General features: G+C 43.8%; 1 protein-coding gene across 1 annotated transcript in view; it reads right to left on the bottom strand.

The window, feature by feature from the left end:
* PHLPP2 (PH domain and leucine rich repeat protein phosphatase 2) overlaps nt 1-27,469 on the bottom strand; it is a 624,424-nt gene that overhangs the window by 107,954 nt on the left and 489,001 nt on the right. The window contains exon 16 of the mRNA XM_069217328.1: nt 9,760-9,870. Within this exon, the coding sequence (XP_069073429.1) occupies nt 9,760-9,870 (111 nt within the window). The remainder of the gene's footprint in view (nt 1-9,759; nt 9,871-27,469) is intronic.

Below are 27,469 nucleotides of genomic sequence, written 5' to 3'. Positions count from 1 at the left end.
CATATTGGGGTACATTAGGAGCTTGGCGGGCGGCGGCCGCCAATGCGGGCGCACTCACGCGGACCCCATTACGACATCCCCGCTGGGCCGGCGGGCGCAAACCAAGTTTACGCCCGCCGGCCCAGCGGGGATGAGGCCGCAACATAGGAGGCGGCTCCTAATGGAGCCGGCGGTGTTGGGGCCGTGCGACGGGTGCAGTAGCACCCGTCGCGCTTTTCACTGTCTGCTATGCAGACAGTGAAAAGCTGGCTGGGGCCCTGTTAGGGGGCCCCTGCACTGCCCATGCCAGTGGCATGGGCAGTGCAGGGGCCCCCAGGGGCCCCAGGACAGCCCTTACCGCCAGCCTCTTCCTGGCGGTGCAAACCGCCAGAAACAGGCTGGCGGTAGGGGGGTCATAATCCCCAGGGCAGCGCTGCTTGCAGCGCTGCCCTGGCGGATTATCACCGCTGGGGCTAAAACAGCGGTAAACTGCCGGCCCCGGTGGTGCGACCGCAGTGCTACAGCCGCGGTCGTAATACTGGCCTCCGTACCGCCAGCCTGTTGGCGGTACGGACGCCACATTACCCCTGGCGGTCTCTGACCGCCAGGGTCGTAATGACCACAGTAGTGCTGTAGATTCACCTGCTTTGCATAAGTCCGCCATCTAGTGTTAGGCTTAGAGTATTACAAGTTGTTTTCGAGTCACGGGATTGAGTGACTCCTCTCGGTAATACTGCGCACAGGCAACGAGTCCTTTGTTAGATTGTTTTCCCGCAGGAGGGTGAAGCAAAGAGTGTATAAATATATATGTAGATATATAGTAAAGAAAGGAGATATCCATGCAATGTATTTACATATTTACAATATAATGTACTACAATAGCTACAGGCTCCCAGGGAGGAGGAAGGGCGCTCGTGAATCTACAGCACTGCATGTTACGAACAGATGTTTATTGGGTGAGTAACATTTTCCATTCAATGGCATGTGTAGCTGTAGATACACATCCTTTGCATAGACCTTAAAGCAGTCCCCATCTAAAATAAGCAGTGGTTAGCCTGTAGGAGTTGGAGTAGTTTGAAATCGTGTTTTAAGTACTGCCTGTCTAACGTTTGCTTGTTGGTGAGATAACACTTCCACAAAGTAGTGTTTAGTAAATGTGTGTGGTGTAGACCATGTGGCAGCTTTACATTTGTCTGCCATTGGTATATTCCCTAAGAATGTCATTGAAGCTCCCTTTTTCCTAGTGGAATGTGCTTTATGAATTATTGGTAACTGTCTTTTAGCTTTAAGATAACAAGTCTGAAAACACTTCATTATCTATCTGGCTAATCCTTGGTTTGAAATAGGATTACCATTGTGAGGTTCTGAAAATGCCACAAAGAGTTGTTTGGATTTTCTGAAATCTTTTGTTCTGTATATATAGTACATGAGAGCTCTTTTAACATTAAGGGTGTGAAGAGCTCTCTCAGCAACTGAATCTGGCTGTGGAATTCCACTGAGTGATTGATATGAAAAGGTGAAACCACCTTTGGTAGGAATTTTGGATTTGTTCTAAGAACTAATTTGTCTTTATGGATTTGAAAGAAAGGTTCTTCCAAATGAACGCTTGAATTTCGCTAACTCTTCTTAAAGAAGTGATTGCTACCAAGAAAGCAACTTTCCATGATAGAAACTGTAAAGTACAAGAATGCATGGGTTCAAATGCTGGCCCCTTAAGTCTTGTGAGTACAATATTAAGATTCCACACAGGGGCTGGAGGACCTATTGGTGGAATAACCCTTTTAAGACCTTCCATAAAGGCCTTTATAACAGGAATCTTTAACAGGGAAATATGTTGTCTGTTTTGAAGGTAAGGAGCTATAGCTGTTAAATGAATCCATCCTAACAGATGAATATGCCAGATTTGCTTATTGTAAGTGTAGCAAATAGCAAAAACTATCTTGTAATGGAGCTTTAAGTGGATCAGTATTTTTGGGTTGACAATAGTAATCAAAATGTTTCCATTTAGCTGCAAACATTGTCTAGTTGTGGGTTTGTGTGCTTCTTTTGGAATATCCATACACTCGGATGGAAGTTGTAAATAGCCAAACTCTGATTTCAGAAGCCAAATCGCCAGGTTGACTGTGCTGGGATATGGATGTCTGATTTGGCCTTTTCTTTGAGTCAATAAATCTGGTCTGTTTGGCAGCTTGTGATGTGGTACTACAGACAGGTCCAATAGTGTTGCGTACCAATGTTGACGGGCCCATGTGGGAGCTATGAGTATCATAGTGAGTGAGGGTTGTTTAATCTATTTTTTTTTTTATCAGCAATGGAATTAGTGCAAGAGGTAGAAAAGCGTAAGCAAATATCCCTGACCAGTTTTGCCCTTGGATTGAGAATGTGGGCACCTGGATGCAAAGCCTAGGCATTTTGCATTTTCATTTGTGGCAAAAAGGTCTGTCTGGGGTCACCCACATTTGAAAGTATTGTGGAATCACTTATGGGTGAATTTCCCGTCCGTGGACTTGTTACTGCGTTCTGCTTAAGAGGTCCGCCAGTTGATTCAGTATCCCTGGAAGATACTCTGCTAGTAATTGAATGCGATTGTGAATTGCCCAGTTCAAAATTGTCTGTGCTAAAAGGGACAACTGAAATGAGTGTGTGTCCCCCCGTTTTTGCAGATAATACATTGTGGTCATATTGTCTATCCGTGTCTGTCTGTATTAACGCTACCTTGTGTGTGATTTGTGTCTGAAAAGCTTTGAGTGCTAGGAACACTGCTAGTAATTCCAAATAGGTTGTGATAAGTCTGTTCAATTCAGTCCCATTCCCCCTGTATAGTGAGGTTGTTGAGATGAGCTTCCCAACCTATCAGTGATGCATCTGTTGTGATTGTGGACTGAGGCGGAGCATCCTGAAAGGGATGCCCCCTTTGAAAGGTTGTTGTAATTCCACCATTGCAGACAGCAGTGAGTCTGGCGGTCCAACATCACTAGATCCTGAATTTGACCCTGTGCCTGAGACCATTGTTGAGAAAGGCACTGCTGTAGCGGTTGCATGTGCAGTCTTGCATTGGGGACTATGGCTATGCATGAAACCATCATTCACAACAGTTACATCACTAGCTTGACTGTATAAGTGTGGTTTGTATTGTAGTTGAGATATGAGATTGTGAAATGCTTGGATCCTTACTGGGTTTGGATATGCTAATCCTGATTGAGTGTTCAGAACTGCTTCCAGATACTGTTGTATTTGTGATGGTTGCAGGTGAGATTTGTGGTAATTGAATTTGAATCCTAGATTGTGTAGGATGTCTATGGTATTTTGAGTATGTTTTTGACAAGTTTGAATTGTACCGGCTTTTATGAGCCAGTCGTCTAGGTACACATGTAGGTGTTGTCAGCTGAGGAATGCTGCAACGACTGCTAAGCATTTGGTGAACACCCTTGGTGCTATTGTCACCCAGAATGGTGGCACTTTGAATTGGTAGTGCTTTCCTGCTATGACAAATCTTATGTATTTTTGATGTGCTGGATGTATGAGAATGTGGAAATAAGCATCCTTGAGGTCTAATGCCGTCATATAATCTTGTTTTTGTAGTAGGGGAATGATGTCTTGTAGACTGACCATATGAAAGTGTTCTGAAAGGATGTATAGCTTGAGGGGTCTGAGATCTAAAATTGGTCTTAGAGTACCATCTTTCTTTGGTATGAGGAAGTATAGTAAATATATTCTGGATCCCTGTTGGGATATAAGCACTATCTCTATGGCTCCTTTGAGTAGCAGTGATTGTACCCCCTGTTCTAATAAAGTGAGATGTTCCTGAGTAAGTCTATGTGAACAAGGGGGAATGTTTGGTGGAGTAGAAATGAGTTATAGACACTAGCCCTGTTGGATAATTGATAAAAAACCTTTGATCGGAGGTGATATTGTATCATTGTGGGCAAATATTTACCAGTCTTCTTCCCACAGGAGATGTATGCTCTGTGGGGATTTATAAGAAGTCACTATTTTGTTGAGGTAGAGGAACCTCTGGGAGTTGCTGATTTACCCCTTCCCCTATAACTAGATCCTCTATAAGAGCCTCTGAATGAACCTCTACAACAGAAGTGTTGCCCTTGCTTTTGTTGTGAGATGGATGATTCTGTGGTTGATGGTTTGAAACCACCACTAAATCTAAATTGTGGCCTATGAAAAGTGCCTTTAGTGGGTGTGATGTATAATGCACCCATAGCTTTAGGTGTTTCTGAGTCCCTTTTAAGCTTATCTATTGTAGTATTGACTTCTGGTCCAGATAAATGTTGTTCATGTAAGGGCCTGTTTAACATTGCTTGCTTTATCTCTGGCTTAAATCCTGAAGCTCTTAGCCATGCAGGTCACCTAATGATTATGCTGGTGTTGACTCCCCTTGCCACTGTATCAGCTGCATCAGTAGCACATCTAATTGCTTTGTTAGAAATAGCCTGTCCTTCTACTACTATTTGTTGCCCCTTTTTTGCTGTTCCGGTGGAAGATGATATAACAAGTCTTCCATCTGATCCCAATGAGCCTTATCATACCTTGCTAGGAGTGCTTGGGAATTTGCAATCCTCCAGTGGTTGGCAGCTTGAGTAGCAACTCTTTTACCTGCTGCATCAAATTTTCAACTTTTTGTCTGGAGGAAGAGCATCTCCTGTAGATTGGCTATTGACTCGCTTTCCTGCTGCACTTACCACCATAGAATCAGGTGGCAATAGCACCCTAATAAAAACTGGATCAGATGGTGCAGGTTTGTATTTCTTATTGACCCTAGATGTAATTAATGATTTTTGCTTTTACAGGCTCTTTAAAAATGTCCTCAGTATGTCTAAGCATAGGGGAGACACTGGTATTCTTTGTGAGTAGATGTGAAAGTATTAAACAAAAATTCATCCTCAATATGATCTGTATGTAAGTGTACGTTATGATACGCAGCAGCCCTGGCTATAACCTGATTATAAGCAGTGGTATCCTCAGGGGGAGATGGCCTGGCTGAGTATAAATATGGGTCATTTGGGAGAATGGGATCTGTGTCATATATAACCCATGGGTCTACCTCTTCTTAAGGCTCAGTTAAGTCATCCCTATGTAGTGACACAGATAAGGCCCGTGGAGAGAACTGTATTGAGTGCGTAGGTGAAGATGGTGGTGGGGTAAACGAAGGGAAGGAGAATGTGGTGGTGAAGGCTGAGGTTGTTGCGTTGCCTTTTGTTTCCTCTTCTGATTAGGGACTTTGTTAGGTAGAGGGCCAGCACCTAAAGTCCCTTGAAAGTCAGTTTTCTTTTAGTTGTTGGAGGAGGAGAAGCTATTATCCTTTGTGTTTCCTTGTGTATATTAATTTTTCACCGTTTAGCGTCCATAACCTCTAAAATAGATTGCATCTCAGATGACTCCTCAGTAACTGGAGAATGTTTACTACTGGCAGCTTTCGATTGCAAAGGTTTGGATACGGAATGCTTGACTCGGATTGAAAAATGTCAGCTCTGAAAGTGCTGGTTTTTTTTTCAGCTCTGATACAGAAAAGTCAAATTTTTGCCTCAGTTCTGAAATAGATGTGGCAGTCTGTTTAGAATATGCCAAATGCAGTTTGGTCTTTTCTTTCTGTGCCGAACCTGACAGTTGGTCATCCGAAGGTATTTTTGGGGTCTGACCATGGCTGGAAGGCAGTGGAGGACCAAAGACCGATACAGGAGTCTTTTTAATTGTCTTTGTTTGGTGTGACGGGGCTGGTGTACTCACGTACTGAGCCGTTGGGATGGATTGGCTGTCAACATCTGAATCTCGATCCGATTCTGCAATGGAAATGGTTACACGCTGTCCTACTTCCTATCGCGCGTGTTCTTCTCCAAAGAGGTCGGATGTGTGTTCTGACTACTTGGATGCCATCGCCATTCGACCCGCTCATTGGGCCCCAAAGAGTCTTTTTGGATTGAAAAGATCTACAAGCATCACAGGTCTCTTCTCTGTGTTCCCGAAGAGAGGCACAGATTGCACACGATTTGCAGATTGGTGTAGAGGACAGAACCGAAACGGAGTATGTTCCATCAGCCTACCATTGTTCCACTGCAATGGGTTTAAGTAGGCCCAAAAAGGGCGAGGTCCTCCCTAAAGGCGTGAAATCGACCCTGATGATTGCAATCGGATCAACTAGAAGAGTAGGAAAATGCAATCAAAACTATACCGTTGTTTATAGAAAGTTAAAGAAAAGTTCAGACGATACCAAACCGAGATGTCCCGGAGCAAGAGGAAACACGTCTGACCCGACGGCAGAAAGAAAACAGTCTCACAAAGGTCTCAATGCCCATGCGCAGTATTACCAAGAGGAGGAGTCACTCGGTCCCATGACTCGAAAACCTTCTTAGAAGAAAAACAACTTGTAACCCCAAGCCGAACACTAGATGGCGGACTTATGCAAAGCATGTGTATCTACAGTTACACATGGCATAGACCATATATAAGTCGGTAAATATATATGACAACCGAGCTGAATAATCAGCAAGACAGTACTAATATAAGAGAATGGAAAGTGCGGAGGACATCACACACCCCGGTAAGGTAAAGGCTTCCAAAGCATTTAAACCAATGCCAACTGACTGAGTAACCCACAGTCAGGTCGCTGATATCAAAAGCTTGAAAGAAGACAGCAGGTGTGGGAAAAAAAAACCTTGCTAGTATAGAAAAAAAAAGGCCACAACTCGGACCTACAAAGTCAAGGTGAAATAGAGGCCAACACATGGAAAGCCTAGAACAGGTATTTAGCATCCACACCCGGCTTGAGGCTAGGAGAGGACATTACATTGGGACACAGACCTTACGTGACGATGTCTGGGGGGGGGGGTGCGACTTTGACTGCTTGTGTTTCGATGTCTTATCCTTGGACATCCAGGGCGCCAGAAGCTCACGAGAACGTCTCCTAGATTGGTCTCGCAATCGCTCCCGGGACCTTGAACGAGACTGATGACGACACAGGGCCTCCGCCAGTCGCGCCGCCAGGATCTTCTTGCACCGTTTGCCAAATGCCTTCGGCAAAGATGACTACAGGAGCCACAATCCTCGGATTCGTGGTGCTCCCCGAGGCACCACATACAAACTGTATGAGGGTCTGTGGCTGACATCTGCCTGCCACAGGACCCACAAGGTTTGAGCCCCGAGGACATGAGAAAAAAGAGCAAATGCGAAGATAGGCCAAAAAACGGCCTGAAGAACCACTCTGGATCCGCACTGGAAGCTTGGAAAAGAAGGAACTGATGTCAGGGCGTCAGAAGAGGGATTATATGGAATCTGTTGACGTCACATTCGGTGAACGCCGTCACTACGGAGTTGCAGGACGCCCTCTTCCAACACGCAGAGGTATTGCTGGAAAACAATTCTAGTTCCAGTCTGGTGCCTGGGGGAGAATTCAAGGTTAAGGAATCTGCAACTAGGTGTCTCTATCAGATATAAGGATTCAAGCTCCAAGAGGGAGTGTGGGTGCTGGTGACACAGATGTACACCATCTACAGCTAGTACCCCGGTTAATGCCTTGTTGGCAAAACTCAGACCAAGGCATAAAGTCTTCGATTTGCGATGTTAAACATCTGGCATTACAATGCACCTCGGAGGTGGAAATTCTTGTCTTGTGAGTTTAGGGGCAGAGTGACATCCCAGATGAACAGATGACAGTTTTTTTCCTGATGGAAAGGTTTACAATAGGTGCTCACAATTCAAGCTGGAGGAGTCTACAAGTACCACCAACTGATTGCACTGATTAGAAAGAATATCAAAATGAAAAGAGATTCCAGCGATGAACTTGAGTGATCACATAAGAACATCATCTCAAAGCCTTTGTAAGAGAATCTAACATTAGAGCATATCTCCATTTTCTTAATTCTATTACATATCTATAGTCTTAGCCTAACCTATCGCACCTATTAGAAGCAGAGAATCCTTTAATGAAAGGCTCAGCATTAGAGAAAATGACTCACGTTATCCTGTCACGTTGTCCTGTTCTGTGGAAAGTCATCAAAGTCAGTTTGAATTGTGCCTGTCAATGCCATTATCTTGAAAGGTAGAAGCCATGAGCTGTACTTGTTAATATAAGGCAGATGCAAGTCAGGTATTTCATGAATGTCTGCAGATTCATGAATCGGTGCTATCAGCTTTTATCAACCTATTATCTTCAACCTTCCCAGTTCAAAGGTGCATGTGCTCAAACTACTTATGCCATATAAAAACAGAACGGAAGGGATTATGGGCCTTATTGAAAGTATGGAGGATGAGGCACTCTGTCATGGGTGTATTATAGCCGATGGCACTTGTAATACAGTGAAAAGATATATCCGTCATATTTGTGATGGAGTATCCCATCTGCCAAAGTCTAAATAAGGCCCAAATATGCCTCCAATGCAGAGCTCAACAATTTCCTGCAACCTTTTAAAATTTTAAAAGAGGCATTCTTGAGGTCAAGAGCGTAAATCAAATCTCCTTCCCCTGGATGAGGAAGTGTATTTTGAATCTCTTATTCAGAAGGCTGTTGAAAAAATGGTGGCTATATCTTTTTTGTTCTTTTTCATGAGAAAAACATTGAAATATAACTCTGTCCTCCTAGGGACAATTTTAATTCCATTGCCTCAGTATCCACCATTAGCCAAACTTCTTATTATGAAAGAAGAAGAATTAAGGAGTATGAAAAACTGAATCTGATTTTGCAGATCCATCATATCCTTTTTCAACTTACAAGCTGAGGTTGTTTCCACTTATTCTAAATAAAAAGGGAAGACCTTGCTTAAATTTGAATAGGATGAAAGAAAATAGCCAAATTGTGTGCTATCTGTAAATAATTATTGTTGAGTAGACTGTTAAATGTGTATATGGAGTCAAAGCATAAGGAATAGCTGCTTAGCTGCAGCGGCGGGTTCTCCTTGAAGGTGGGGAGCGTTGCCCCCCCCCTTCCCGCTGCGAGCCACACTAAATGCAAACAAAAAAAAGCAATGAAATGATTTCATTGCCATTTTATTTTTCAAAAGGTACGCCGCAGCCATCTGCCTGCCGCAGAGCCAGAAGAAATAAGGGGTGTTTCCTCTTTTGAATGGAGGACTTGCGCTGGCTAAACTGACATGCGCACTTTGAAGCTGTCCACCCGGCTACGTTAGACAGCTGGGTGGAGACCAAGCAAAGGCCTAAAGGGCCTGAAAAAGCGTCTAGCCAGCCTGCTCTATCCAATCCTGGTGCTGCTCTCATGCTGGCTACCAGCATGAGAGCAGCACCAGGATTGCTTAGGGAAATTTTCTCTTCCTTTTGTGCCGGTGGGAGATTGCGAAAGACACAGAGGATGCAGCTCGGGTAAGTACATTTATTTTATTTTTAATTTATTATAGTGCATGCAAGTGTTTTTATTGTGCATGCTTGTGTTGTGTTAATGTACAGTTTTCACTGTTTTAGGATGCAGTGGTGCACTTCGCTCGCCCCACCACTTTCATATATTACCAGCTGATACAGCTTAGCTGTAAACCTACATCTCTAAAATCGGGTAACCAACATGCAGTATTTATGCCTGCAAACGTGATCCCAGATGTAATCCCACTAACAGGTGTTAATATTATCTGGTACTGAACATTAATTATGAACCCCTGATGGATAAAGGAAAGTCTCTCTCCCATAAGCTTAGTTTTCCATCAGGGGTATCTTTTCCTTAATTTCACAAACAGACTATCTCTGACTAAATTAATATATTCTGTGTCTCAAATGGAGCGATTTAATTCCACAAATCGAAATTAGACTGGATATATAAACAAAACTTACTTGTTCCTCTGCCCAGACATTTCTGCCAATCCATGTTTCCAAAATGTAGATGTTACAGTCGAGTCTGCAGAAAGTGCTAGTTTCTGATCAACTTTAAGCGTAGTGATGTGACTAGGATAAAACCAATATAGAAACAATTATTTCACATCACTGGATAAACTCTGCTACTTGAACTTCAAATTTCTTACTTCTTTAAAATAGAGCAAAGCACCCGAATTATAATTCAGTAAATACAGATATACATTCCCATTATAAGACGGGTCGGAGCCCACTCATTGTCACGGTGTCCATGACATGTTCACATTATCAAAAGTACCTGTTGAAGTCAGGGGCGGCTCCTCCATTAGGGGGGAGGAGTGTTGCCCCCCTGCCAGCAGCTGCAAAACCTTTAAAAGAGCAGGACAATAAACTTGGTTTATTATCCTTTTCTTTTGAAGGGGCGGGGCCACGGGTGTGATGAGCAGCGAGGGTGAGTGCTTAGCACTCCCCCTCACTGCACATGTATGTTTGGCCGGCCGTCTCGGTCAGCCAAACACACATGTGCAGTAGGCTCCTAGTCTGCCTGGGAGCGCCCTGGCTGAGTGCTCTCAGCCAATCCTGACGCTGCTTTGAGCAGCATCAGGATTGACCGCAAGGCAGGCTGGGAGCCTGTGCCTGCAGGAGAGGCGAGGGACACAGGAGCAGTGCACAGCGAAGGAGGTAAGTATTTTTTTTATTTTTATTTACACCCCCACCCCTCCCCTTCTCGTTGGCGCGAGCTGCGACTGGTTACAATCAACAAATCCCAGTTAGCTAAATAACATCATTCACAATTACAGGGTATTTACTGTGGGAGAGTAGGAGATGGATAAAAATGTCATGCGCTTGCACTCTCTTACTGCACACATCATTTCCCAGTTTCAGATCACTCCTTAAAGAGATAAAGTTCTTCAGCCACAGCCCATTGCATGTATCTTTACACCACAGAATCAAATTGGAGACCTAGCAGTCTGCAGCCAAGGTAAAGTAATTTTGTGGCAAACCAGCAAAAGCACAAGGATACAAATTTATACTGCCATTTCCCTCTGTTCAGTATGGCAACGAAGAACCAGTAAGCAGTGTTTAAAAAAATCATATGTATTAACCTAGCCTTCTCCTGGCATCAACCGCATAAATCTGTGTGAGATCGGTATATCTTAGTGCAACCTAGGGTAAGGTCCAGTCTAGGTAGGGAGTTGAGCCTAAATCTAGCATTAGCGGACACCACTTGAACATGCTTACAAGCTCTACTGCACTCTACGGCCCAATGGACCCATCCCATTTCCCTGTGTACTACTGATCTTGTGGGGCAGTCGGCACTATTCCTAAGATCTTTGTCTCTTGGGGCTGGGTCAAGAATCTGTGGGGGCACGCTAGTCAGCCTAGAGTAATCAAAACCTGATCTTTGGGTACCCCAATTCTAGTGTCTGCTGCATCAAAGCTTACAAACATCCTGACTTCAAAGAAATGACTCAAATATATACATCCACCGTGAATCCAGCTGCTGACAGACACTTCTTTAGTCATTTATTTTTATTTGACGTCACACAACTATGGTTTTAGGTTGTTCCCCATCACACTAATGGAGTTATGCATTCGGGTACAATTTGATTGAGTGTAAGTGAATGTTTATTCTGATGCGAGCTGTTCTTGTATACGGTTACCCCTGACGAAGGGCAGCAGCCTGAAATGCATTGGGTATGGATCTGTCACGCTGACTTATACAATAAAGTGAACTTCTGTGTACTGTTAAAGGAAAGCCTGGATTGGCACCTTATTGAACTCGTGTTTTGAACGTGCTGTTCCAAAAAAAAAGGATAGAGATTGGATTAAAACTTGGAAGAACTTTTTGAAGTGGTGTTAAAACTGTTTACTATAATTACACACTTTGTTCTATGGTAGTGCATCCCGTATCTTGGTAACCTGACGAGGCCCCGGAGTCCGTGCTATGTATTCCATGCGCAAGGATGGAGTGCGTCACAGGGGTAGCACACCTAAATTACTGCCTGTGAGCATTACAAACAGATCAGTTTCGAGCTATGGTTATATTGAAGGAGTGCATTCTGTCATTCTTTGAATGCTACCTAGAACCTACTCACACACTTATTACAGAGGTGACCAATCACAGAAACTTACATAGTATGCAAAAGAATCTGTGGTTTGCAATAAATAGTCCTGAACCCTTGGGTCTTGTCTATGCCACACATCCACTACACCAAGTTGGTCTAAACCCTTTCCCAACATCCTAGACATAGCGCCTTTGTGGCAGGATTCTCAAAGGGGGCATCTATTCTGCAAAGGGTTGCTGAGAGTTAAAATCTCCCACGGTACTATAGAAATTGCTGCATGCAGTCAGGTGACCACTAATATATGCTGAAAAACAAATCACATCCACGACGTTAAGCACATGTGCATTCAACAAATACCTTGGCCATTCAACAACCCTCATACAAACACATATTTGCATTCCAATCCCTCAGTATTTTGCTTGGAAGACAGGGTAGCATGTGTGCTAGCCACACTTTTTTAATAGAATGGATATAAATAGTAAAAATGCTGACCTCTCAATTTTTCGGCCAAGTGGTCATGTTTTAATAGTTTCAAAAGCTGTTCCTGTAGAACTACTGATTTAGCATCTTGTCACTTAATACATCAAAACACCCAGTGCCTCCTAGTTTAGCCAGTCACATTCAACACTAGCATCAACACAACACGCCCTCACCTTCCGTGTTATCTGATCGATCATTACGATTACAAACCTCATGCTATATCCAGCATCCATTAGCGATAAATGAATCTGCAGTGTATAACAATCAAATCATTACCTGGGAAAAGAGATCAACTAACAATTGAACATAACAGACTGGATAATCACCACACTGCCCAACCACATTACAGGCGAGGTACCAGCTGAGGTCTACTAGCACATCTTCCCCAAGTATCTCCCAACCCAAACTTAGCAATAGAAAAGCACAACTTAATGACTCAATAGAGCAAAGTGGCATGGAAAGTCAACCATCCAGCCTAGTGCCACCATCCAGTCTTAGAGGACAGTAGGGCCAGGTTGTGTTACTGCAAGCGTGATGCAGTGGATCAAAGAAGGAGTACCAAAAGAAAGAAAAGAGGGGCAAGCTAGCCTTCACTCCTAAACACCTCATCCTACCAACAGAAGCATTAAACAGGTTATCAATTGGTTCTGCAAACATCTGTCATTGAGCAGTTACAAATACAAGCCCATCTCAATTATCAGTTCATGGATAATAAACATTATTTCATAAAAGCAACATACAGAAGAGAATACAGATGCAGACCTCCAGCTGTTGCCAGTTCACAAATAATGAATAAAATGCAGAGAGACCAGCTGCCAATCCTATCACTAAAATGAGAAATTTCAATTTCGAGCTCAGCTCGGAACACTAGTCCAACATTTGCTTATCTGTATAGCAGCCATAAGAAACACAAAAACTGCAAAACAGACTCGCAGTATAAAGTTAACAAATTAATAAAAGCAGATCAATATTTTCGGATCCCTGGGTGCAAAACTCCTTGACCAGGGAACAAATGCAATTTGTAAAAGAAGAAAAAGTGCACAACTGATTGCTTTAACCATGACTCGGGGGCAACACAGAGCAGAACACAGAGGATCTCTGTTTCTAAGAAAACGTAACCAGCCTGCCATCAGCCCCATCTTAAAGCAGCCTCAACAGGATTTGTGCAAGTGCAGTGCCAGCCCAACCCAGCTGGAACTCTATTCTTAGGCAGAACTTGGTCATTAAGTACACTCTTACTGAGGGCTTAGACAATTATGAGTTTCCTCTCTCCGACATAAGTCATCCTCTATCTAGCTGCAAACAGCTGTGCGTCCCTTGCGGTTTTCAAAAGAGGTGCATCAACAATACATAGTGCATCCATTTGAGGAGGAATTTTCATAATATAGAATAAACTAGCAATTGAAACAGCACTGGGTTTCTTGACAATATCTACAGCCATTTCCTTCATAACTACAGCATGTGTACTGTTCCATAGCGACAGCTTGATTAATCTTACAAAAAGATATGATATCCAGTTTCTTTTTGACATGCAAATATCGAGTTTCCGGCAGTGAAGCCTAGAATCTTCGTTAGGAAACAACCCTTTTAGGTAAGTTAAGGGAGTTGACGTAACCCCCAGCTACCCATTCCATATTTGAACAATTGTCATGGTCTTAGCCTTGTAAATCCTCAGTACAGATAGGATATGTCCACCCTCCAGGTCTAGTTGCGAAAAAGTGTTCTTCCCCCATCGACTCGACTGATTTTACTCAACATAGCTGACAGAAGAAGTGACCAACCCTGCTCTGAGCCAAAGATTAATCCTAGAAGTATTCAAATTTTTTGAGTGGCTTATTAACATCGATCAATTTAAAATTATGTTTAGAATAACTGAGTAAAAACACATTCCTGTGTAAGCCCCCTGTCTGAGCTGAAAGAAGGTGTCTGCTCACCTCCCAGACTGCAACCCATAGAGGCACGAAGATTTGTGTGCACAGCGCCAATAGGCAACAGTATTGCCATCCAGATCCAGTTAGACAACAAGAATGACCATAACTTGGGACAACTGACCAGATCAAATGTAGACGGTCACAAATACATAGATGTTAGCATTGCTTTATCGTCCCAATGTCCTTACGGAATCCAAATTGTACATCTAGGAGAATACCAGTGTTTACTGCCCTGGTCTGCTGTTTGTTTAGGTGAATTCTGCCCAATAACTTACCTGTAGAATGTAAAAATGATATTAGGTGATAATATGATGGGGACAAAAGTGGAGGATCATAACTTCTCAAGAAAATCAAAAGAGCCACAGTTTGCCTTTAAGGCAGTAGTTAACCATGGTTTCCATACATTTGCATTAGCTTTATAGATACCCATTGTGGACACCTTTTGTCCTGGGCACTGGTCGTTGTCACCTTCTGCACCTCTTCAAGTGTACAATTAAAGGCATAATAAGCTTGATCATCTATGGAATGGTTTACTTTGTCTGTTTCAATCTCCCTGTACAGATATGTAACATCGTCTCGCCATTTAGAATCACAAATAGCCCCTTGAGGCCTTGGACCATTACATCCTTACTAACGTAGCCAGACACCATTTCCCAAAAAGTCCCCCTATCCCTATCATTACAAGTACTGTTAAGCTCAGCTCAAATACTCTTTTATGATCCCTTTTTGCTTTCTTTATAAAGGAATCTCAGCAATCAGCTCCTGAAAACAAAGAAATAACCTAACAGCAGTACAAAGGTTGCATTTGGTCCGACTACATGCTTTGTTGAATTACAGGAATACAGGTATTAATAGCTTTGAAACCACAAAGAACTTGTGTGCAAGTCTAAACAGACCAAGAAACTCCCCAGGGATTCACTAAACACTTTGTGCAGGAGGACTGCAGGATCTACTTTAGACCCTACTGTCAGGATCAATAACTTTTTGTCTTGGAACAGGAGCTGTTAAGTAAGAGAAATTAGATTTAGCTAACACTGTCAGAACTGTAGGGCTGTGGCCACTTTCATGGCTCAATAAGACTGTATGATTTTACCAAGGTCCACAAATTGCCAGAGACCAATCTATGATCAATCATAGTGGGTGTACCTTTCCCACAAATGATGGGCATGCATGTCAGGGGGGCAACATCTAGAATAACTGGTCACATAGACCACCAAAAATATCTCCTTATAACCTATCCCAAAATCATCATCCCTAGCCTCTGGTACACCCTCATAAATTCCTAGTTTACAAAGTACCAGCAATGGATCCATACTGATGCCTATCTGTGAAGTACCCCCCAAACAGAACCAACAGAGTAGATTCTTATCCAAACAGTTAAATTCTACATCCATTATAGTAAAAAACTCAGATAATTATGCCAAATGAGGAGGTTTCCTTCGAAAATAATTATTTCCGTAATTGTTTATGATGACCTGAGAGACATTTGCAAAGGCCAACAGAGTGAGAAAATTAGATGTCATTCGGAGGATAGGAGATAGTGCAGTGGAGGATTACAGAAATCCATATAATTAAACTCCTAGATGGACAGCCTTTCACTGAAAGCATGGAAGGTACAGTAAAAGGCTGTAATCCATCCAGGTGAAATCCCCATTGATGTGGAACTCTTTCCTGGTCCAGATCTCCTGTAGTAAAATGATATGAAATTAACTAATGATTTGTAACCAATATGGATCTTGAAACCGTGTAACCGATTGTGTAACTGTGTGGCCAAACAAGCGATTTTCCATGCTTATAAAGACAGAGTTAAAGGTTATAGGCCAGGTTCCTTCTGGGTTAGAATACCCTTGCCCAGACTAAAACAACTTGCCCACCTAATATCAATACTCAGGCTTTCTCCCTTTATAAGTCAGTCATTCACATCTATCAAGGTTAAATGATGAAACCTGTTATGTAGAGGCATGACATGTGACGTAACTAACGTATTCTTGCTAGTTTCTGTAAATTTGTTGGTGGATAAAAATCTTAAGTCATGAATGTGAGACTTTCTTAAGTTAGAAATGAGAGTTCTGTTCTTCACAAGTTTGTGAGCTGCTTTGTCTTTCGGAAGTTAGTTCGAGGCTTGAACTGACTATCAGTTTACCTGAATTATCTCATCTCCTGATGGCCCACAACAAAGTGGACACTAAAAAACTTATCATGTATGCAGTTATGGAACATGTGGCCTATGAGGTCAACTCAGCAGCAAGCAGTGAAAGAAAATGTCATAACAAAGTCGATGCCACAAGTTCCAATCTAAGGGAGCCTACTGGCCTTGAATACATATGCACTGTATACACACACTTGTTGATAACAGAAACTGCGTCCCCCCCATAGTGGAGGCACCCCGCTATTACAGCTACATAGTGAAACATCTATAATTGTGGAATTCACATTAGTGTGATTAAAGCCTGGAGTTTGGAAAATATGAGGGCTAAAGTATATAGGTTGTTTTGGATCAGAATAATTTAAGCCCAAAACTGAACAGGATGTGTGTGGGGTGTGTTTTTAAATGGTATAAGTTCCAACCTGTCATTCAATCCCACCAGCTTGGAGTACTTTGAATTCCAGGCAGGAATGTCAATGTGTGAAGAATGTACACACAGAGGTTTAGTCTGTGTGGAACACCCCTGGGTCGTTAGGTGGACAATAGAATGAGTATAGTCCGTGGAACCAATAAAAGTCCTTCAAAGTCAAAACTGTTATCTTTAGTCTTGTAAAGTTGCTCAAGATGATTGCAGGTGATAGGAAATTAAATTCTCAGAAAGCACACCAATATGAGAATTTGCATTATCAGCTCTTCCTTTTTCAATATGGTCATCCACAGGGGGATAAGTGATGTCCTTCCAAATATCAATGTTGGTTAAAGCAATACGCAAAGGGGAAGAGTTAGGAATAAATCTTGAGACTTACTTAGGCTTTGGGATGGGATTGAAGTCTTCAACACATGTTCACCATAAACAGATTTGGCACAGAGGGCTCGGACTGCTTTTTCCAAGAAACCTTCAACTGAGGTGGCAATGGATTTACATTTTTATGAGGTGTGGCCTTGGGAGCACTGGAGATCTTCAAATTCAACATGATTAGGAAACTTCCTTTTAGCATAAGGGATCAAGAGACGGGATCCAGCCTATCCTCTGATGGACTATTTTGGACCTGTTGATGGCTCCAGTGCTTTCCACACCATGGAAAAGAAATGTTGCTTTGGTCTGTTACAGGTGCAGTGGAAGGAGCTTCCAAGCACTGGAGTCTCTGGACTCCCTGTTTGGGAAATATCATCGTAGAGGCAACTCTTTTGAAGTTTATGCCAATGAGGAGACCTGCAGCAAGAGTTACTTGCCAAAGGTGGCCCTTTCTTTGTGGGGCAGTGATTGCCTCTGCTCTGGGACAATCCATTAGTAGAATCACTTCTGCTGATAGTGGTGACTGTAGAGATACCATAATCAGTTGTGTTCATGGTTCATAAGATGCAGGAAGATTGTCTTGTGGGTTTAGTGGTATATCCTTGCTTGGTACATGTTGCAGTTCTCTTAGGATCGCCACCCAGTATGCTTGGATTTTATGGCAGCTTCACAGCATGTGGCAAAAGTCTCTTCTGTGGTCTCTACATTTCAAGCAGTCTGCCGTCTCCGCCCTCCCCATTCTTTGCAACCTGGCTTGGTCGTAATATACTTGGTGGAGTACTTTAAATTGGAGCAGACGGAGCCTGGAGCAAATCACCACTTCCTGGAGGTGCATCACGGCAGCCTCCCAATAAGTATCATCCATGTCTCCCAGCTCACTCCCCAAATGGCCCGTAGTGTGTGGAGAATTTCAGGAATGTTATTATTAATAGTTTTGTAGGTGTATAACACTGCTTTGGTGGAAAGTTCCTCCATTAACAGTCTTACCTCTAATGCAGCATTTTCTGTGATGTTTTCCTCATCTAATCCCTTCATTTGCCACGCATGTTGGAGCTGCGTGTGTTTCAGGAATTGACTCTGTGAAAGGCCATATTCTTCTTGCATCTTCTCAAAGGCCATTGAGGTCCCATTCTCTAATATATCACCAACTTTGGAGATATCTATGGTGTCCCAATGATTGAAACCTTGAAGCTTCTTTAATTCCTTCATGTCACTTCCCACACAGAGGGACAGCTCCCTAGTGACCCTTGAGTGTTAACCCAGCAATCTAGACACTCTAAGCCAAACACCCAACATCACCTGCATTGCTGGCAGGAGCCCACTCCAAATCTTACCACCAAATATGTAGTGTTGGGGTGAGTGTGTGCTGAAACCTGCCCTTTCAAGCTGATGGGTGGAGTGATCTAATATTGTGTTTTATAGTGATCAGATGGGCAGTCCAATAGTAGGCCTGGACATCCGGCAACGATATTTCCCCATTGTATACGTTGACATGTACGGAGCGCCACCCTGCTGGGGCCCCCAACCCATAAAAGCAGTCGTATTTTCCTGTCCACTTTATCAAAGAACTTTTCCGGGATCATGTATGTATTTTGCATACAGTAGAGCAATTTAGGGAATGTGATCATCTTAAATAGTGGCGCTCTGCCTAGGATTGTCAGAGGTAGACGAGAGGGATGAGATCTGATCGATCACGATTCCCCTGAGGAGTTCTCTCTGTCATGCGCCCGGTTGCCACAATCATTCCCGCTCTCAGGTGATGAGGCACTGACAGTTGGCCGGAAAACCAGGATTGGGCAGACAGGTGTCATATGGGGTGGGATTGTACTCAGTACCCCACATTTCAGGTGATTCTGCCACCCAAATCTAGTAGTCCCTTTAGGATAATCAGAATCTATGCAATAGTTTCACATCCTCTTGAAAAGCTATCTTCTAGTTCTCCTTAAGATTACAGCCACAACAAAACTTTCTCTCAGTCCTTAGAATATGGACTTGAGTGTATGGGAAAGCAGCCTAACCCCATACTCCTAGTTCAACCTTTCCTCTAGCTGGTGCACATGGGTTCGGTTTAATGTCAAAGATGAACAAGAATACTTTGATCATAGGAACATATTTTATTCACAAACGATGGCAGTTGGGGGTCAGCCCAATCAACAATGCAGAATGGGTAAAGTATTCACAAGTTAGCAAACTAATCAGGTTGAAGTGCATATTCTCTAGGTACCGTTCCCTTTCTAGGTAACAAAAATGTCAGATTCTGTGTGACATTATAAACATCACCAGGGAATGTGTAGTTGGGTGGAGATGGGCAGTCAGCATTTCTCATTAACTTGGTGATAGCATTTTGGCTACTGCTTTTGTAAAGGTGTTGCATCTTGAGCAACAGTATAACCTGTCTAAACCTGTCTGATTCAGTGAAGTGAGCACAAAATGTCTTTGCCTGGTCTAGTCTTCTCTGACATGGCAATGCACTTCCTTTGGTATTAATATGAAGTGAGGGAATTTACAGCCTGGTGAACACACCTCATCTCAGAGACAGACACAGACAGACACGCACACCCTTTTCTGGGTTTAGAGCACCTGCAAGAGGACTCAGGATATAAGTCTACTTCCTGTGCATTAAAATGTGCTGGATTAATCAGAATTGCAGTGGACTTCTGTTAAGAAATTCTTGTTTTTCTGACGTAAATAATATTCTGGTTACTTGTTCCGCAGCAAAGACACTTACTGAGTTAAAGGGAAAAGGAAATGGAGGTACTGGTATAATTTACACCACTGGAATGGAACATAAGATTACTTACAAGAAAGACATGTGAGATGCCTACTGCTCCAATCAACAACTGTGTGCATGTTCAAAGGTTCTAAAACATTTTACCAAATGAGAAGTCTTACAGAGAGTTAAGAAAGGCACGAACCTGATATCCTGTAAACAACTCAATGGACATATCAATACAGAAATGTATCTTTGTTGTAATAGAGTCCAAATACACCAGTAAAATCTTATTTGTTTTTAATTAAAATACCTCTTGAAACGTGACAGCGTCTTAAAGCTACCATGGGTAACATTTGTGTGAAGATCTTTACTTGCTTTGGGACTGAATGAGATTTGGGAAGACCCAGGACAGATCAGTAAAACGCAAGTTTTCAGACCACATGGTGACTATAGAACTTAATGTCATTTGTAGGTGGTATCTCTTAGGGCCTGTGTACCTTTGCGAAAAATATACTCAGGGTAGGGATCTGTATCTCAGCCTGATAACCTTGGCTGCAATGCAAAATCGTTTTAGCAAGTACCACTTAGGAATTTTACCAGTGTTTATTTTCACGGCTAGATAGTCTATAGTCTATTTCAAAAAGTGTATTAGGGAAAGTTCATTGTAATTTTGTACTTTATAACAAAGACAAAGGTGTCATTGGGTCAAATCCCTTTAAAGAACTGTGGGTGTAAAACGTGATCATTTTTGTACTGTCTAGTCTCAAGTAGAGTTTGACTAATTTCTGTAGTTTTATAAATGTATGTAATGTCTTTTTCTGGGTAATTCACGTGCACATTTTCTAAAAATAATTTCACCTTTTCTGGTGCCATTTTTTAGTCATATGGTGCAGTGTCTCCATTATAGAATATTTTAACTCTGAAATTAACATTATGAGCTACAAATAGAGTCCAACTGTACAAAAAGACACCTTCCAATAATCACAACTGTCACCAATGTGAACTGGATATCACCTAGTCTTAAATAATGAAAGAATATGCCATGAACCATTCTATCAAAATCATAATATTAATGGATTTATGATTCTTGGAGGACTGTGATCCAAATAAACTCAGCTCTAGGCCCTTTTTAGTTAAAAATTTTGAGGATGCATTTACAAAGTAACTACTGCACTTTCTGCAGATGAAGTATTACTTGCAAATTAACATCCAGATTATAACATGCTAAATGAAAAAGTTACATACCTTTGGTAAAAATCTTTCTCGAGGAGACTATCTACCTGTAGATACATCACCTTTTGAATATACTAGGCATCAGACTTAATCCAGAAAGTTTGCAATAGCTCTCCAAGCCAGCAGGGGACCGGAAGCAGCAGCCTACCGATGTCACTGGAGCTATAAAGCATCCCGCCGGCACACTGACATCACTTTCCGATAAATTTTGTATGCACCTTTGAGGCAAACGGATGAGAATGACATCATAAAGATGGGTTCAGTTTCAGATTTGGAATGGGGACTGTAGGAAGTTGGCTCTGTATGTACTATTTCAAAATGAGAAATAGTATGCACAGAGTCCAAGGGTTCCCCTTAGAGGTAAGATAGTGGCAAAAAGAGATAATTCTAATGCTCTATTTTGTGGTAGTGTGGTCGAGCAGTAGGCTTATCAGAGGGTAGTGTTAAGCATTTTTTGTACACACACAGGCAATAAATGAGGAACACACACTCAAAGACAATTCCAAGCCAATAGGTTTTTATATAGAAAAATATATTTTTTTAGTTTATTTTAAGAACCACAGGTTCAAGATTTACAATCAATACTTTAAATGAAAGGTACTTCACTCAGGTATCATAGGAACTTTGAATCAGCAAAATAGCATGTACAGTTTTGGCAAAAATGGCAATAAGCTATTTTAAAACTAGACACAGTGCAAATTTCAACAGTTCCTGGGGGAGGTAAGTATTGGTTAGTTTTGCAGGTAAGTAAACCATCTACAGGGTTCAAAGTTGGGTCCAAGGTAGCCCACCGTTGGGGGTTCAAGGCAACCCCAAAGCTCAGGGCCGGTCAGGTACAGAGGTCAAAGTGGTGCCCAAAACGCATAGGCTTCAATGGAGAAGGGGGTGCCCCGGTTCCAGTCTGCCAGCAGGTAAGTACCTGCGACTTCGGAGGGCAGACCAGGGGGGTTTTGTGGGGCACCGGGGGGGACACAAGTCAGCCCCAAAAGTACACCCTCAGCGGCACGGGGCGGCCGGGTGCAGAGTGCAAACAGGCATCAGGTTTGCAATAGGTTTCAATGGGAGACCCAGTAGTCTCTTCAGTGAAGCAGACAGGCAAGGGGGGGGGCTCCTCGGGGTAGCCACCACCTGGGCAAGGGAGAGGGCCACCTGGCGGTCCCTTCTGCACTAGAGGTCGGATCCTTCGGGTCCTGGGGGCTGCGGGTGCAGTGTGTTTCCCAGGCGTCGGGTTCTTTGAAGCAGGCAGTCGCGGTCAGGGGGAGCCTCTGGATTCCCTCTGCAGGCGTCACTGGGGAGGCTCAGGGGGGTCAACTCTGGCTACTCACAGGGTCTCAGTCGCCGGGGAGTCCTCCCTGTAGTGTTGTTTCTCCGCAGGTCGAGCCGAGGGCGTCGGGTGCAAAGTGGAAAGTCTCACGCTTCAGCCGGAAACGTGGAGTCCTTTTAAAGTTATTTCTTTGTTGCAAGTTTTGGTTTCTTTGGAGCAGGGCTGCTGTCCTCGGGAGTTCTTGGTCCTTTTAGATGCAGGGTAGTCCTCTGAGGCTTCAGAGGTCGCTGGACCCTGGGGGACGCGTCGCTGTTGCAGTTTTTCTTGAAGTGGGGAGACAGGCCGGTAGGGCTGGGGCCAAAGAAGTTGGTGTGTCTGTCTTCTCTGCAGGGCTTTCAGGCCAGCAGTCCTTCTTCGTCTTCAGGTTGCAGGAATCTAGTTTCCTAGGTTCTGGGGAGCCCCTAAATACTGAATTTAGGGGGGTGTTTAGGTCTGGGAGGGCAGTAACCAATGGCTACTGTCCTTGAGGGTGGCTACACCCTCTTTGTGCCTCCTCCCTGAGGGGAGGGGTGCACATCCCTATTCCTACTGGGGGAATCCTCCAAAATCAAGATGGAGGATTTCTAAAGGCAGGGGTCACCTCAGCTCAGGACACCTTAGGGGCTGTCCTGACTGGTGGGTGACTCCTCCTTGTTTTTCTCATTATCTACCCTGGACTTGCCGCCAAAAGTGGGGGCTGTGTCCAGGGGGCGGGCATCTACACTAGCTGGAGTGCCCTGGGGCATTGTAACACAAAGCCTGAGCCTTTGAGGCTCACTGCTAGGTGTTACAGTTCCTGCAGGGGGGAGGTGTGAAGCACCTCCACCCAGAGCAGGCTTTTGTTTCTGTCCTCAGAGACCACAAAGGCCCTCACCACATGGGGTCAGAAACTCGTCTCTCAGCAGCAGGCTGGCACAGACCAGTCAGTCCTGCACTGAACAATTGGGTAAAATACAGGGGGCATCTCTAAGATGCCCCTTGTGTGCATTTTTTAATAAATCCAACACTGGCATCAGTGTGGGTTTATTATTCTGAGAAGTTTGATACCAAACTTCCCAGTATTCAGTGTAGCCATTATGGAGCTGTGGAGTTCGTTTTTGACAAACTCCCAGACCATATACTTAATATGGCTACACCTGTATTTACAATGTCTAAGAATAGACTTAGACACTGTAGGGGCATATTGCTCATGCAGCTATACCCTCACCTGTGGTATAGTGCACCCTTCCTTAGGGCTGTAAGGCCTGCTGGAGGGGTGACTTACCTAGGCCACAGGCAGTATTTTGTGTGCCTGGCATCCTGAGGGGGATGCCATGTCGACTTTGCCTTTTTCTCCCCACCAACACACACAATCTGCGATGGCAGTGTGCATGTGTTAGGTGAGGGGTCCCTTAGGGTGGTACAACATATGCTGCAACCCTTAGGGAAGTTCCCTGGTCACAGGGCCCTTGGTACCCCTGGTACCTTTTACAAGGGACTTATCTGTGTGCCAGGGGTGTGCAAATAGTGGAAACAATGGTACATTTTAAGGGAAAGAACACTGGTGCTGGGGCCTGGTTAGCAGGGTCCCAGCACACTTCTCAGTCAAGTCAGCATCAGTATCAGGCAAAAAGTGGGGGGTAACTGCAACAGGGAGCCATTTCCTTACAGGGACCTTATTAAGAGGACGTATTAACTAACCCGACATGAAACGGAGAGGCAGTTGAGTAGGTCAGAATCTGCAAGTAAACAAGAGTGTCCACAAGGAAGATTGTTACCAACGTAAGTAACTTTCCTCTGATGGAAACTTCTACCTCCAGATTCCTAACCTTTTGAAGAGTCTCCAAGCAGGACTCGACAAGGAGGCAGATGCATAGCTGATTATACCAAACAATCCTGTAGGACTGAATGTGCAAAGTGGCCTTCCCGCCTCGCCTCCGATTCAAGCAGTAATGCTTTACATAAGTGTGGCGAGGAGCCCCAGTCACTACCTTCCAAATTTCCGGAACTGGTACTCCCCTTGTCAGTGCAGAAGTAGGAGTCTTGGCTGTAGTTGAGTGCTCTCTTCTACCTGCTTGTGGTTCCTTGTGGCATAGGGTGTCCCACATTTTGATGGACAAGATGATCCACCTTGATAATGTCCTCTTGTACTGTCTTGCCTTTCATTTTGCTGATTTAGCTGATGAACAGCTGGTCATCCAGTCTGCACTCTCATTCTGTCCGTGTAGAAGCTGACAACCCTCTTGGGGGTCTGTCTGTGGAAGTTCTCTTTTTCCTTTGTGGGATATGGGGGGAGGAAAGAAGACTGACTGGTGATGGATTACCTCATATAGAACAGGGTAACCACTTTTGGAAGGAAGGCAGCCCTGGTTCTGAAAAAGTGAAGAGAGGCTTTGCACTCAATGCCTGCAACTCACACAATGCGCTGATGTGACCATAAAAACATAAGCAGACACAGGACAAAAGTGCAATGGTTCAAACAGAGAACACATAAAAAATGTGAGAATAAGATTCAAGTTCCATTGTAGCATTATAAATGGTGATTGAGGAAATCTGTTTCTGACCCCTTTCAAAAACGTCATAAAAATGGGTTACTTGAAAAGAGGCAGCTGATCAGGGAGACAGTGGAAGGTCAACAAAGCTGATAAGTAACCCTTGACTGTGCCCACTGCGTACTCTTGCTGAACTAGTGATAGGTCGAAAGGCAGGATGTCATACAGGCAGGCCCGAAGAGGTTCAACTGAGTAAAATCAAAAGCATGGAGTAAATGCGTAACGAGTGGAAAGTTCCACATTGAGGTAAACGCTCCTCTCAGTGCTCCCTGCAGCAGATACTCGAGGGCACAGAATTTCAGACAGTGGGCATTCTTGTGAGTGATAAAGAGGTCCACCAGAGGACTTTTCCCAGATGCTGAAGATGTGCTGGACTCCCTCTAAACATAGGCACCACTCGCGATCAGCAAGATGACATCGAGTGAGATTTTCTGCTTGTACATGGAATACACCGTCTAGGCGATTGACTACCAGTCAACTCTGTTGATCCTGAGCCAGGACCACAGTTGTAGAGCTTGGCGGCAGAGCAGGTGCAACCCTACTCACCCCCCCACTTGTTGCTGTACCACATAACCATCGTATTGTCCATCAAGATCTGGATAGGACACAAAGAGAAAAATGGGGAAGACCTTGAGAGCCAGCCGAACCGCTCAACATCTGTTCCTCTAGAGACCAAAGACCCTGATCTCCAGTCCCTCCAGATGAGCACCACACCCGAGGGTGGAGGCATCTGTGATGACTGTCGCTACTGCATGTGTGGTTGGAACGGCTTCCCTCAAGTCAGCATTCTGAACCTTTCCATTTTGAGGAACCAGTTAAGAACCCTGGATGACAACCACTTTCCTTCTTGGGGACCAGAAAGTACCAGTAGTAGCACCCCTAACCCTGTTCCTTCTTTCAACTCCATTGCACCTTTTTGACTTGCAGGTGGTCCGGAGGCAGTGCTGTTTGGGACAGAAACGCATGGAGGAACCTGTTGAAAGAATAGGGTATATCCCTTTCCTACAATTTGCAAGACCCATCGGTCTGAAGTAACTGCCCTCCAAGCCTGTGTAAAAGAGGATACCCGTCTTCCAACTGGTTACTCTTGAACTGACTAGAGGGTACTAGGGCTGCTTCCCCAAGGTGCCTGAGGAGGAAAAAGAGGATGGGGGGCAGTAGTGCTTGTGTTTTCCCTTTGCCTTGCCCTCTACATTGCCCTACAGCAGGTTTATTTGTTGTTGTTAGTGGGGAGATTGTTAATGATGGCCTCAAAAGGAAAAGCCTCTTAAAAACCACCACAATTTCTAAAATTGGCAGTAATACTGTTGCGTCTCAAGACCCAGGGACCTTGCTGTTACCTTGCTTTCCATAAAGCTCCCTAAGGTGGATTCAGCCTGTGCCCGAAGAGATATGAACCATCAAATTGGAGGTCCAATAGTGTAGATTGGCCATACGGAGGAAACCCTGAATTGCTCAGTCATAAGTGACGATGTAGAAAGACAGATGTTTCAATATCTCTGGCAACAAAGACTGCAGGGTCCAGGCCAGATTCGATCACCTGTTTCGCTGCAGCTTGTCCATCCCCTATTAACTCTGAAATGGGGGGGTTGCAGATGATTAGGTGGATTGAACCGAACCATCCGTGGCATGTCTTAGACTGCCTGTACATAGCATCCAAGAAGACAGGTGGCATTTAACAACTTGAGGACCTTGCTGCTGAGAAGGTATTCTTTGGATTCCCAATCTGACGGAGTAGTATGGAAGTCACCAGCAAAAATTGTGAGAAACAAGGTGCCTGAACCTCCAGGCTTTCTGGTGACAGATGAGAGGACAGGAAAGCTGGATCCCAAGATCCCAATCTTTATTGTCTCGCAATTGCTCGCTGTACTGCAATGGAAGAAGTGTGTTTCTCCCAAAAAGCTAAAATGGGCTCTGTGAGGTCCGTCATTAAAGGAGAACACAGGCTTAGTTGTATGCAACGTAGTATGTAGAACATCTGTAAGGATGTAGGCTTTGTCTTGGTCATTCAATGATAATTAGTGGCTTTACGTGGAGGCAATCCAGTTGGGGAATATAATTTCCATTTCGGCAAGACGAACAAGTTACTTACCTTCGGTAACAAATTATCTGATAGAGACATATTCTAGTTGCAGATTCCTTACCTTAGAATTTTCCCCAAGAGTCAGTCTGGTCTGGCGATTTTAATTAGAACAGTACCTCTGTAGGCCACCAGGTGGTGTCGGTCAACTCTGCATTCATAAAAGGGGAAGTCCCTGACCCTAGAAATCAATTTGCAGAGCGGGGAGGATGAGTGAGTTGGTAAGGAATCTGCAGCTAGAATATGTCTCTACCAGATAATTTGTTACCAAAGATAAGTAACTTGTTCATCTGATAGACACTTCTAGTTGCAAATTCCTTACCTTAGAATAGATACCCAAACAATACCATCCGCGGAGGTGGATCTGCGAGCCAAGATCATACGAGTAAGTCCTGCAGGACGAACAGGCA

Source organism: Pleurodeles waltl, chromosome 12 (genome assembly GCF_031143425.1).
Source record: "Pleurodeles waltl isolate 20211129_DDA chromosome 12, aPleWal1.hap1.20221129, whole genome shotgun sequence".
Lineage (NCBI taxonomy): Eukaryota > Metazoa > Chordata > Amphibia > Caudata > Salamandridae > Pleurodeles > Pleurodeles waltl.
This window is presented reverse-complemented; position numbering and strand designations above follow the sequence as displayed.